The 13,069-nt window shown below is 48.7% G+C and overlaps 1 protein-coding gene across 1 annotated transcript; it reads left to right on the plus strand.

Annotated features, from left to right (window-relative positions):
* Positions 1–3,379: 3,379 nt before the first annotated feature.
* Positions 3,380–11,406, plus strand: Tuba1c (tubulin alpha 1c). Its single transcript, XM_032886153.1, has 4 exons — positions 3,380–3,896; positions 7,534–7,756; positions 7,888–8,036; positions 10,328–11,406. The coding sequence occupies exons 1-4, from the start codon at positions 3,894–3,896 to the stop codon at positions 11,300–11,302; spliced, it is 1,350 nt and encodes a 449-aa protein (XP_032742044.1). The 5' UTR covers positions 3,380–3,893; the 3' UTR covers positions 11,303–11,406.
* Positions 11,407–13,069: the final 1,663 nt, after the last annotated feature.

Genomic DNA, 13,069 nt, shown 5'->3' on the forward strand with positions numbered 1-13,069 from the left:
CAAGCAAGAGTACATTAACAACAATAAAAGCATCCCATTGATCACAATCCCAAATCACACTGTTAGTGTGGAGCTGAAAGGAAGGCTTGCAAAAGATGGTCTGTCCTTCTACCACGTGGGCCCTGGATTTGAATGTAGATCATCGGGTTTAGCAGTGAACATCGTCACCCATGGAACAATTAATTCTACTGGCCAAAGAGAACTTTTTTTTTTCCCGGAGCTGGGGACCGAACCCAGGACCTTGCGCTTGCTAGGCAAGCGCTCTACCACTGAGCCAAATCCCCAACCCCTCCCCTTTTTTAAAATAATATTTTTATTTTATGTGTATTGTTTTGCCTGCATGCACGTCTGTGTGAGGACATGGAACCGAAGTTACAGACAATTGTGAGCTGCCCTGTGGATGCTGGAAACTGAATCAGAATCCTTTGGAAGAGCAGCCAGTGCTCCCAACCACTGAGGAAAAGGTAATTTACTTTGTGGGTCACGGACGACTTCAAAACAGCGGAGTCACGGAAGCCCCGCCCTGCATGGGAGCCGGCCTCCTGAAAGCTGCATGGCTTTAATGATGAGCCTTTTACTTCCTGTACTTGCTAATGCCTCAGGAGCAGAGTGGCTGACACAGTATCCCCTGCACCTGGGGATGGTGGCCTGGAGGGTGTGTGACTGCAGCCTATGCTTAGGTCTGTGGCTGAGCGAATGCAAATCAGCCTGATCTTGGTGGGGTCGCAGCTGTTCTGCTGAGGATGGAACAGCTCTGTTCTGTACAGAGGGCAATAACTTCAGGAATTTCACAGACAGTACTGCTGAGAATCGTAGCCGTAGCCCTCTTGAACAGCCTGATCCTGCTCTAGGACTGTGATTTTGCCTTTTTGGTTACATCTTTAAAAAAAAAATGTTTTATTTTATATGAGTACATTGGTGCTGTCCTCAGACACACCACAAGAGGGCATCAGATCTCATTACAGATGGTTGTGAGCCACCACGTGGTTGCTGGGAACTGATCTCAGGACCTCTGGAAGAGCAGACAGTGCTCTTAACCGCTGAGCCATCTCTCCAGCCATTTTGGTTTCTTTTTAAACTTTTCTCTTCCCTAATATTGCCTGTGTTTCAGTTTATATAAAGATTTTATTTTGTGTGCGGGTGGTCTGCCTGCACGTCTATGTACTGTGTGCATGCAGTGACCGGAGGCCAGCAGAGAGAGTTGAGTTCCCTGGAACTTGAGTTACAGACTGTAGCTTTCAGGTATTACAGGATATTTGATTTTGTACCTAGAAAACCTAATTGAGGGGGTTGGGGATTTAGCTCAGTGGTAGAGCCCTTGCCTAGGAAGCGCAAGGCCCTGGGTTCGGTCCCCAGCTCCGAAAAAAAAAAAAAAAATCAAGAAAACCTAATTGTTAGCAACATATAAAAGCTTAACCAGGTAATTGCATTTGTCAGGTGCAGTTACGTGTGTGCCTATGGAGGCACAGTTTGGGTGTGCCTCTAAAAGCCTCATTAGATAAGAATTCGAAAGAATGGAAAGTTCTTGTTAATTTTAAGGCAACTTGCTTGGGAGAGTCTCTCTCTCTCTCTCTCTCTCTCTCTCTCTCTCTCTCTCTCTCTCAGCTTGTAAGGGCCTTCTCTATGGAAGGAGCTGCATGTAAGAGATAGGGGTTTTCTCTTTGGGTTGCAGGAACGACAGAGAAGCATTCGGCTGGACACAGGTAAAACAATATTCTAGGGAAGAGAGCTAAGGAGCCCTCGAGTTTAAAGGAGCTCAAGAAAAAGGTAGACTAGCTCTGTAGAATGACTCAGAAAAACTGCTAAAGAGCTAGCAGTTTAGTTGTAGAATCAGGCTTGTGAATAGATATTTTGTAGATAGATAAGAAATAAAGTTACCTTGCAGGGCTGGCAGGCCTTCACCTTAGTTTATGCCTCCAGTGTCTTTATTGGTACAAAGATTAGATCATTTAAGTGGTTACAATTGGTTTTCTTCTGGGAGTCAAACTTGGTTCTTCGGGCTTGGCAAATACCTTTGCCACTGAGCCATCTTGTCTGCCTCTATTGTACCACTTTTCTCACCCATGCCTGGCACTCTAGTCTTTTCTTTTTGAAATAAAGTAGCTAATATGCCAGACTGACCTGGGTTGAATTTACCATTCCTTTCTTGTCCCCTGCATGCTGTAACACTGTTATGTGTCATCAGGTTCAAATAAAATGGCTTTTTTACATTCTGTGTAGTATGTGTGTGTGTGAGATTGATTCTTGAGTCTGTGCAAAGGCCAGAGGTCAATATGTTCTGACTTCCCCTATGACTCTCCACTTCATTTTTTTTAAAGATTTACTTATTATGTATACAGTATTTTGACTGAATATATGCCTATACACCAGAAGAGGGCGCCAAGATAACATCACAGAAGAGCCACCATGTGGTTACTGGGACTTGAACTCAGGACCTCTGGAAGAGCAGCCAGTGCTCCTAACCGCTGAGCCACCTCTCCAGCTCTCCACCTCAATTTTTAAAAACAAGGATCCTCACTGAACTCTGATACTGTAAGAGCAGCTGGCCCGTGAGCTCCAGACTCTTCCTGTCTCTCTCCTCAGCATGAGGACTACAGGCAAGCGCCATTACAGCTCCTTACACGTTCTCAGGGAGCCATCTATCTCCTTAGCAGGGCTGGATGGCACTTCTGAGACATCTGCTTTGCAGAGTTGTTCAGACAAGTCCGTTTAGCGTAGGTCAGTGCTGCAGAAGTCCAACTTCTCCCACAGTGGAGACGCTTACCTAATTTGTTTCCCTGAACTCTCATCTCCTCATGACTTTTAAAATGGGGACAACAATCACCGGGCTCCTGGACCAGATAGAATGTGGTACCGCAGTGTGGACATTCAGTTCTGCATCCCACAGAATCAGAGAAAGGAATTGGTGTGGATCGTTTGAGGCCAGTTTGAGCACTGCAACGGGAACCCATCTTTGAGAGGGGGGGGGGGAAATGAAGTTACAAGTTCCTTTCATAATGGATCGAATACTTCTTTTGTATCTACCAGGGTAAGGCTCTTAAAACCCGAATGTTCACTTAAAGAGGAGCTGAGGCAGACTCTGCCTTCAAAAATAAAAGGGCGCTGGGGATACGCGGGTAGATTGATATTCTCAGGACTTGGGGTGGGAGAAGAGAGGAAGGAGGGAAGGGCTAGCCTTCTAGAGGGTAGGAGTAAAAAAATACGCTGGCGGGTATTGAGACCTAGGTTAGGAAAGATTGCCTTCAGGAGCTGCAGCCCTGATGATGCTGTAACCGGCTTTGGCCTCGGCTAACTTCAGCTCCACCCTTCCCACTGTGCCGTCAAGTTAACTGGGCGTTTCCATCCTAGCCCCCTGAAGCGGTCGCAGTCACCACCCAGCCGGCAGCCGCAGGTCACCCGGTCACCTCTCAGGCTCACTCTTCCGGGCTCCAAGACCTGGGTGGGGCGACCGAGCCACAAGTGCGGTGGCGACCAGCTGTGAGTCCCCGGGGGCCGATCCAGGCCGCCCCCCTCTACCTGGGACTTTCTTCCGGTCAGAGCTCCACAAAGATCTCGCTGTCCTCCAACTTCCAATCGCCTTCTCCACCTTCTTCCCCGCCCCACCTGGCCCTGGCGTGGAGCTTGGGTGTCTCCTCCCCTTCCCACTTCCAGCTCCTTCTACGGAGTTTGATTTGAACTTTCGAACTCGCCAATCATCGGCCTCCGTGCGGCCCGGGGCGGGGTCCGGTGTCCGTCCTCCCGACGCGTGGCCGGGCCAGGGTATATAAGCACTCTCCGGGAGGCGGACCTCACACAGCTTCTCCCCCGGACTCCTTGGTAGTCTGCTAGTGGGAGACCTTCGTCACCCCCCTCTTCACTTCCTCAGTTTTCGCGGACCACTTCAAGGACTAAATATGGTAAGTGTGGCTTTGGGGCAGCGGCGAGGTCGTCTGAAGGGACCGCGGGAGCTGAGGACTGCCCGGGAGACCGTACCTGCCCTAGCCCCCGACGGCCGCCTCCAGTTAAACTGGCTTCTGGCGACCAGGGTTTGAGAGCCCAAGTCCATCAAACTAGTGTCGCTTTAGGCTAGAAGACTCGTCCCGGTACCTCTGTCTCGATCGCACTGGGAGAGCATCCCGTCTAGGCCGCCGGTCGCTCTCGGAAAGACAGAGAACTTTCACAATGACCGCAAGAGTTTGCAGAAACTAAAAGCTCTCCATTTTCTCAAATGATGTCGCTCTCCCAGCTGGGATAACCAGAGGACCTCGTGCGCTGCGGACAGGGCTGAGCAAATACTTCCGGGCACCGTCTCCGCACCCTGTGACTCGCTGCTGAGTCACCTGTGGCCAGTCCCGGGACCTTCCAGCTGTGTACCTGGGAAGGCGAGCTCCTCCGTAGGAGGGGAATAATGGACGTCAGATCCCCTAGGCCAGTCTAGTTTCTAGTGTGTTAGTTCAGTGGCATGAAAAATGTCTATAAAATGTCTATAAAGTTTTTTTTCTATAAAGTTAAACTACCAACAGCATTCCCTCCCCCCGCCCCCTCCCGATAAAGGGTTTCTCTGTGTAGCCCTGACTGTCATGGAACTCATTGTGTAGACTAGGATGGCCTCCAACTCGGAGATCCGCCTGCCTCTGCCTCCCGTGCTGGGGTTAAACGCAAGCCTAATTTTGGTTTTTGAGTGTCTTATGAAGCTCATGCCCGCCTTGAAATCACTATGTGGCCAAGCATGACCTTTCATTAAAAGTAGGATCCTTCTGTCTCCACCATCAAGGCCTAGGATTACTCACCCTGGCTAACAATGCATTGGTTCAGTTTTCTCGGGACAGTGGCTGGGCTCTGGAGGCAGAGGCAGGCGAATCCTCTGAGTTCAGGTAAGCCAGGGCTACATAGTGAGACTCAGCACAGCTTGGAGGGAGCAGCTAGTTCTCTAATCTTTGGAGGCTGAGACAGGGGGATTGTTCATGAGTTTGGGGCTTCTTAGGCTCCCCGGTGAGTCCCAGGCTAGTGTGGGCTACAGAGTGACTAATTTTGGTAAAAGGCCCCTCTTTGCTAAATAAGTTTAATTATTTGGAAGACCATGTGCTTAACCTAGAAGCTACTGGGTTTTCATCAGAAGAGAAGGGAACAAAATCAGACACATGGTCAGCTGCCAATAGAAATGTAAAAGAAAACCCCATCCCGGCATAGGGCGTAGTTTCACAATCCAAGCTAACTCCATTGATCACCTTTTGACTTAGCAGCTCCTTCCCACTTGTTTCTCATGAAACAGTCAAGGTCGTCTCCCCACACCAGAGGGTTCAGCTGTTCCAGAGCGGCCCAGGGATAGTGAAAATAAGGCGCAATCATTTAAGATCTATGGAAGCTTTGAGGAGGTGGGGTGTACAGTCCTCACGTAGCCCAAGCTGCCTCTAAGGATCTGTAGTTGTGGATGACCTTGAACTGCTGATCTCCTACCTCCTACACTAGGACCGGGAGCCTGAGCCACCATTTTGTGTGGTGTTGGGATGGAGCACAGAACTTCACACATGCTACACAAGACCTCTCCCCACTGAGCTAAATCCACAGCCCAAAGGCTGTTGTTGGCTTCTGTTTCACTCGCTTTTGTGAGTGTACTTTGAGGTGGTTGGTGTGCTTTCGGGGACAGGAGAGGACCGTTTTCCTCAGAGTTGAACTCGGAGTTCAGGCTCAGTGGTAAGCTTTTTCCAGGTGAGCCTACTGGCCTTCCACACTCCGGGAGACTTTCAAAATTGTATTCTGAAAGAGGGATTCGGTGAGTATGAGTAACCGGACCTTAATTACAAAAGTGTAACAACGGACTCTGTAGTTACAAAAGTGTAACAACCGACTCTGAGGTTACAAAAGTGTAACAACCGGCTTGAGAGCTTTTGATCAAGCAAACCCACAAAGATACAGTTCAGAAAAGCCCCAGGCTCACCTATTAGGCAAGCGTGGGCTTAAGTGTATGGTTTTGCTACACAAGCAAGCCTCTTATCCAGTTGAGGCTAGACTAAATGATTCATGTGTGCCTCTTGACTTTTCCTTCTTAGCTGCCAGGAGTGGGTTTGTGAAATCTTAAAGAAGATTTCACATTTATCAAGTGGATGCATGTGTGCCATGGCATGCCTGTGGGAATGAGACAACTTAGGAAGTTGGTTCCCTCTTTCTTTACACTAAGGTCCCTTAGATTGAACTCAGGTCATCTGGCTTGGCAGAAATCGACCTTAACTCTTCTTTCAAGCCATCTTGCCAGCACAAAGAAGCCGTTTAGAACCAGAAATTGGGGGACCAAAAGGCTACAGTTGAAGTGCCTCGTTAGAATCAATGGGCCTCAGACACTGCTTCCTTGGCCTATCTGTGCCTCTGTCTAGCTTCTGGGGACTGGAGGTTCTAAAGTCCAGGTAAAGGTCACTTGAACCAGAGCTGCTCCTCCCCCACAGTCCTCAGGGCAGGAGACACTGAGCTCACCGATGTGGTCAGAACCCTTGATTGTTTTATGGGAAACACAGATGGGACGGGTCAAAGGTTGTGGGGAATGGCTTCTTGTTTGATTACTCTGGCCTGAGAAGCTTCTCCTTAGAAAACCTGGGTGTTGAATAAGTTTCCTACCAAGGACTTTTAAAAGCCTGAGAGACTTTACTACTTAAGGAGAATAGCAACAGTTGGAGACTTTTTATGTCAAATTTGAAGGAAGGTTTTGCTGCCAAATTCAAAGTCCTCATCTCACACTGAATTATGAACACTGGGGGTTCACTGAGGGGTATGGTGAATCCTGTGGGTTCAGCATCTGCACTCATTGGACCAATCAGGAATGGTAACTTTGGTAACTTCAGAGTGACTGTTGAGCAAGGGAAGGAAAACCATTGTGTCCCCTGACCTCCATGGTTAAATTCTTGTAATTACTTTTCCACAGTGCCAGAAATAGGCAATCTGATCTACTAGGGAACCGCTAATTTCCCCTTTCTTCTCCCACCTCTCCAGCCCCATTTCTTACTATTACGGTAAAGTTTTAGGAGAGAGACCAGGAAGGAAAACTGTTCAGGCAGATTAGTGTGCTCTCTGGGCGCAAGGCTGCTTCTGGCCACACTTAGCATACAACTGTCTGCTTATCTGGCATTTTCTGTGAGTCATGGGGCTAGTTTAAGCTGGTTTTAAAGGGAAGAGGAAGTTTTGTCTCCTAAAGAGGAACTGTAGTGAGCTCAGGGATGACAGTCACCCTTGACTCAGCCCTAGGATGGAAAGGTTCTGCTTTCAGTTCAAGGACTCAGAGCTGGGGAATTCTGGCATAAACTTGACTGCTGCTCTATAGTAGTAGAAAACCGATCCTGAACTACTGTGAACACAATCTGTGGAGGGGCCTGGCCCTGCCTAGTAGGTCATTATTAGCATTAATGCCTTCCAGAGTACTTTTTCCCTTGAGTTAGCTCTTCAGTAAAAATTCTTGGTTGTGAAATGTCCCAGGCAGGAGTGGCCTCTGAAAAGTGATCCTATCTTGAGTCAAGCCCCAGGTCCTCGTGTGTCATGCTCTGACACTTTCTTCCTGCCCTTCCACAGCGTGAGTGCATCTCCATCCACGTCGGCCAGGCTGGTGTCCAGATCGGCAATGCCTGCTGGGAGCTCTACTGTCTGGAACATGGCATCCAGCCTGATGGCCAGATGCCAAGCGACAAGACCATTGGGGGAGGAGATGACTCCTTCAACACCTTCTTCAGTGAGACAGGAGCTGGCAAGCACGTGCCCCGGGCGGTGTTTGTAGACCTGGAACCCACAGTTATTGGTAAGCGGACTGGGGGCTTCCCTGGGGCACTCCTTCTTGGTCACATACTCAGAATGTCTCTCCAGACCCGGAAGGGTGAGTGAGCTTGTGGGGTCCTTGGTGGTGATGGCTGATGTCTTCTCCTTTTCCAGATGAAGTTCGCACTGGCACCTACCGCCAGCTCTTCCACCCAGAGCAGCTCATCACAGGCAAGGAAGATGCTGCCAATAACTATGCCCGTGGCCACTACACCATTGGCAAGGAGATCATTGACCTTGTCTTGGACAGAATTCGCAAGCTGGTAAGAGTAGTGGGTTGTGTTCTGTGTTCTAACCAAGACTTGGGGGTCTTATGTATATTCAGTGAGACCAGCAAGCTTCCTAATACTGAAGGCCATCTTAAGTCTCTTCATTTCAAGCTCAGACATTCACATCCCTTTTTAGGTCCTCTCTGTCACACTGAGTAGGTGGCTAAGGCCTACATGTGACTAATAAGTAAAGCTCGTTTGGAAATCTGGACTGGAGTTTCATGTGAATAAAACTCATTCATAGAGCAGCCAACTTGGCATACACAGGGCCCAGGGCTCAGTCTTCAGAACAGAAGAAACAAAGTTTCAGAGCCCAAGAAGCTGGTTTGACACCATTTATGGGGGCTGCAGAGGTAGCTTAGGACTTAAGAGCACTGGCTGCTTGTCCAGAGGACCTAAGTTTGATTCCCAGCATCCATGTGGTGGCTCACAAAATACCTGTAACTCAAGTCCTAGGGAATCTGTCGCTCTCTTCTGGCTTCTGTGGGCACCACACATATGGAATGGAGATCTACATCCAGGCAAAACATCATATACATAAAGTAAAATTAAACCAGGAAATGGGGAGGCCTACGGAAGAACCCTTAAGCTAGCCAGGTGGTAGTAGCAGAGGCCTTTAATCCCAGTACTTGGAAGGCAGAGGCAGGTGGATCTCTGAGTTCAAGGACAGCCTGGTCTACAGAGCAAGTTCCTGGACATCCAGGGCTGCACAGAGAGACCCTGTCTCAGAAAAAGATAAAAAAATAAAAAGTAAAGCAAACAAACAAAGTAGTCTTCCTCCAGCAAAGCTTGAGGTGGGGTCAGGAGATTCCATATTGTAAAACATAACCTATGTGGATGGCACTCTGAAGTTCTAAGCTTAGAAATCCCAGAAAAACAATTTCCTAGCACTCAGGGATGCGAACTGGCTCTGGCGGGCCAGCCCTAAGCAACTCTAGTCCTAGACGCCCTTACCTCTTCTGGGAAGTGTGTTTTAATGAGCGGTCTGGCAATCAGATGACCACTCTACCCACTCTGTGAGGCTTGTAAGTGATTAACCAGAAGGGAAGCAGGCAGGCAGGCAGGCTGGGGTGGAGTGGCTTGGTCGGGAAAGTCAATCACATTGTGCTAAGTCCAACCACACACATGGTCTGTTCTAAAAAGCACCAGTTTTACCTCAGCCTCACACATGGAAAGATTGTAGCAAATGGCTGTAGCTAAGGACATTTCAGCAACAACACAGACTTGGGATGTTAGGGACCTGCCTTCCAAGGCACAGAAAGGAAGTTAAAGGTATTTACAGTTCTGGGATGACCACAACCAGAAGAATTGGCCTTGGTGTCACAGTGGCATGATGGATGTGACTCGACGAGGATCTGCTTGATAGTCCTCGTATGTCATGAGAATATGGACGACGCATGAGTGAACTGAAGGGTCAGTTATTAAATGTCTGCGGAGTTAAGAGTCTCGACAGAGGACTATTTGAAATAATTAGGGGTAGGGAGATAGCTGGGCAGTAGAACACTTGTACGTACCAGGTTCTCTCCCTGGGTATCAGAGGTCAGATTTGGCCTGCAGTCAGAGTAGACCACTTGGATGGAGCGGGACCCATTCTAGGCCTAGTGGAATGTTAATGTATAAGGAGCTCTCCTTGTCCAGAATGAATCAGCCCCACAGACCGAGTGTGTTCTGTGCCAAGCATCATTCCCAGTACTCTTAATTCCCAACCTGAGCTAATAAGTGAGGCAGAGGAATTTAATTTGTCAGGTCACACATGAGGAGGTAGGGCCGCCCACCTCCAGCCTGACACTAACTTGGGCAGTGAAACTTGGCTGTCCTGACATTTCACACCGACTTGGCAACATGTCTGCAAGTCTGAATCCTGCCCTTTTGATAACTCCAACTGATAAGAGAGGTGCGTGTGCCTGTGATCGGACCCACAGCAAGGTCACCAGAGACAACCTCCCAGCAACCACTTAGGGGGACTGGAGAGATGGTTCAGAGGTTTAGAGCACTGTCTGCTCTTCCAGAGGTCCTGAGTTCAAATCCCAGCAACTACATGGTGGCTCACAACCATCTGTGATGAGGTCTAATGCTCTCATCTGGTGTATATGAAAAAGAAAATCGGTTTTGGGAAATGCCCCCATTCCTCAGAGGTTCTCAGTCACTGAGCACTTCGAAGCCTTTTGCAACTCTTCTAGATGTTCTGAAGACTCCCAAGGTTATCAATTGTTAATTGCAAACTCAGAAACACCCATTGCAGCTCTCACAAAATATCAACATTAAAACGAACTTTTCTCCCACAGGCTGACCAGTGCACCGGTCTCCAGGGCTTCTTGGTTTTCCACAGCTTTGGTGGGGGAACTGGCTCTGGGTTCACCTCCCTGCTGATGGAGAGGCTCTCTGTCGATTACGGAAAGAAGTCCAAGCTGGAGTTCTCCATTTACCCAGCCCCCCAGGTTTCCACTGCTGTGGTTGAGCCCTACAATTCCATCCTCACCACCCACACCACCCTGGAGCACTCTGATTGTGCCTTCATGGTAGACAATGAGGCCATCTATGACATCTGTCGTAGAAACCTCGACATTGAGCGCCCAACCTACACTAACCTTAACCGCCTTATTAGCCAGATTGTGTCTTCCATCACTGCTTCCCTCAGATTTGATGGGGCCCTGAATGTTGATCTGACAGAATTCCAGACCAACCTGGTGCCCTACCCTCGTATCCACTTCCCTCTGGCCACTTATGCCCCTGTCATCTCTGCTGAGAAAGCCTACCATGAGCAACTTACAGTAGCAGAGATCACCAATGCCTGCTTTGAGCCAGCCAACCAGATGGTGAAATGTGACCCTCGCCATGGTAAATACATGGCTTGCTGCCTGCTGTACCGTGGTGATGTGGTCCCCAAGGATGTCAATGCTGCCATTGCCACCATCAAGACCAAGCGTACCATCCAGTTTGTGGACTGGTGCCCCACTGGCTTCAAGGTTGGCATTAATTACCAGCCTCCCACTGTGGTCCCTGGTGGCGACCTGGCCAAGGTCCAGAGAGCTGTGTGCATGCTGAGCAACACCACAGCCATTGCTGAGGCCTGGGCTCGCCTGGATCACAAGTTTGATCTGATGTATGCCAAGCGTGCTTTTGTGCACTGGTACGTGGGTGAGGGCATGGAGGAGGGGGAGTTCTCTGAGGCCCGTGAGGACATGGCTGCCCTAGAGAAGGATTATGAGGAGGTTGGGGCAGATAGTACTGAAGGAGACGATGAGGGTGAAGAATATTAACTCCTGTGCTGCAACTTTACACCTCTGTGGTCTCATCTTTGTCCTTGCGTGCGTTTTAACTGTCCTATACTGTCAATAAAGGTGTTTCCGTTTTAAGTGGGAAACTGGCTTTTGGTTCACAGCTCTCTCCCCTTCCCCTTTAAGATTGTACCTCGCTAGATAGTCCAGGCTGGCTTCCTGCCCCTGTCACACAGCTGTCACTGTCCCTGATTTGGATCACAGATTCATCACCCATTGAGTGGGTCCAGGTGGGACTAGTGATGAGTTGACCATTTTCTTTATTTTTTTTCTTTTCTTAGATATTTTTATTTACATTTCAAATGTTATTCCCTTTCCCAGTTTCCCAGACATAAGCTCCCTATCCCGTCCCCCTCCCCTTCTTTATAAGGGTGTTCCCTTCCCCTTCCCCCTGCAACATTCCCCCTACACTGGGGAGTCCAACCTTGGCAGGACCAAGGGCTTCTCCTTCCATTGGTGTCCAACAAGGCCATCCTCTGCTACCTATGCAGCTATGGGTCAATCCATGTGGACTCTTTGGATGGTGGTTTAGTCCTTGGGAGCTCTGGTTGGTTGGTATTGTGGTTCTTTTGAGCAGTTGACCATTTTCAAGTTTCTATTAGCTGCTATGTTCCGTGCTCACTGATTAAAAACAATGTGTAAGTTTGGATTGGAGAGATGGCTCAGCGGTTAAGAGCACTGACTGCTCTTCCAGAGGGCCTGAGTTCAATTCCCAGCAACCACATGGTGGCTCACAACCATCTGTAATGGGATCCGATGCCCTCTTCTGGTGTGTGTGAAGACAGCCACAGTGTACTTATATAACAAATCTTTAAAAACAAAACAAAGGGGGGTTGGGGATTTGGCTCAGTGGTAGAGTGCTTGCCTAGGAAGCGCAAGGCCCTGGGTTCGGTCCCCAGCTCCGAAAAAAAGAATTAAAAAAAAAAAAAAAAACAAAGGGGTTGGGGATTTAGCTTAGGGGTAAGGCGGTTGCCCAGGAAGCGCAAGGGCCCGGGTTCGATCCCCAGCCCCTAAAAAAAAAAAAAAAAAAAACAAAACAAAAACAAAAAAAAACTTACAAATGGAAATGTACTTGGCCCTGTCAAGTCCCCAACAAAAGACATGTCCCAGACTGGAAGGGATTCTCACTGCAATCCTATAGTTAACCACAGGGAAGCAAGGGTGACTGATAGAAAAAATCTTGTGCCACTTGTACTGAAGAGCAGCTGTTCTGTCAGATATCAACATTAGCGTGCAGAATGACCGGCTGGCTCTGACATGGGACTGTATTTTAGTAGTTACCACATGGTTTGAGTTTAGGTTCCATGTGCACAGCCTATGAGGGTAAGTGTACATGTACTCAGGATGCTGATGACAACTGGGAAAGGAAGACTTACCTGAGACTGTTATGGTCTTGCCAGGTTGCAGTGTATGGCACTTTACCTTTTTGATCAATTGCAAATATCAGATAGTAATTGGAAATGCTTGTCCCTTCATTTGAACTTTCCAAATGAGGCAGGGTTCGCCCGTTGCCAACTGGTCTGCTCCTGTAGCAGTCATCACCAGTGACATCAAAATGACAAAAATAGGGGTTGGGGATTTGGCTCAGTGGTAGAGTGCTTGCCTAGCAAGCGCAAGGCCCTGGGTTCAAGGCCCTGGGTTCGGTCCCCAACTCCGGAAAAAAAATGACAAAAATGTTCCTAGAGCCCAGGCAGTGGTGTTGGTGTCTTCCTTTAATCCCTGCACTTGGAGGGCAAAGGAAGGTGGGTC

Source organism: Rattus rattus, chromosome 1 (assembly GCF_011064425.1).
Source record: "Rattus rattus isolate New Zealand chromosome 1, Rrattus_CSIRO_v1, whole genome shotgun sequence".
In the NCBI taxonomy this organism is placed as follows: domain Eukaryota; kingdom Metazoa; phylum Chordata; class Mammalia; order Rodentia; family Muridae; genus Rattus; species Rattus rattus.

What these genes read in the sequence shown, in the direction of transcription:
- Tuba1c (XM_032886153.1), top strand. An exon ending in CCTGGAACCCACAGTTATTG is followed by an intron (nt 7,757 to 7,887) that starts GTAAGCGGACTG and finishes CTCCTTTTCCAG; the next exon opens with ATGAAGTTCGCACTGGCACC. An exon ending in TGGACAGAATTCGCAAGCTG is followed by an intron (nt 8,037 to 10,327) that starts GTAAGAGTAGTG and finishes TTTCTCCCACAG; the next exon opens with GCTGACCAGTGCACCGGTCT.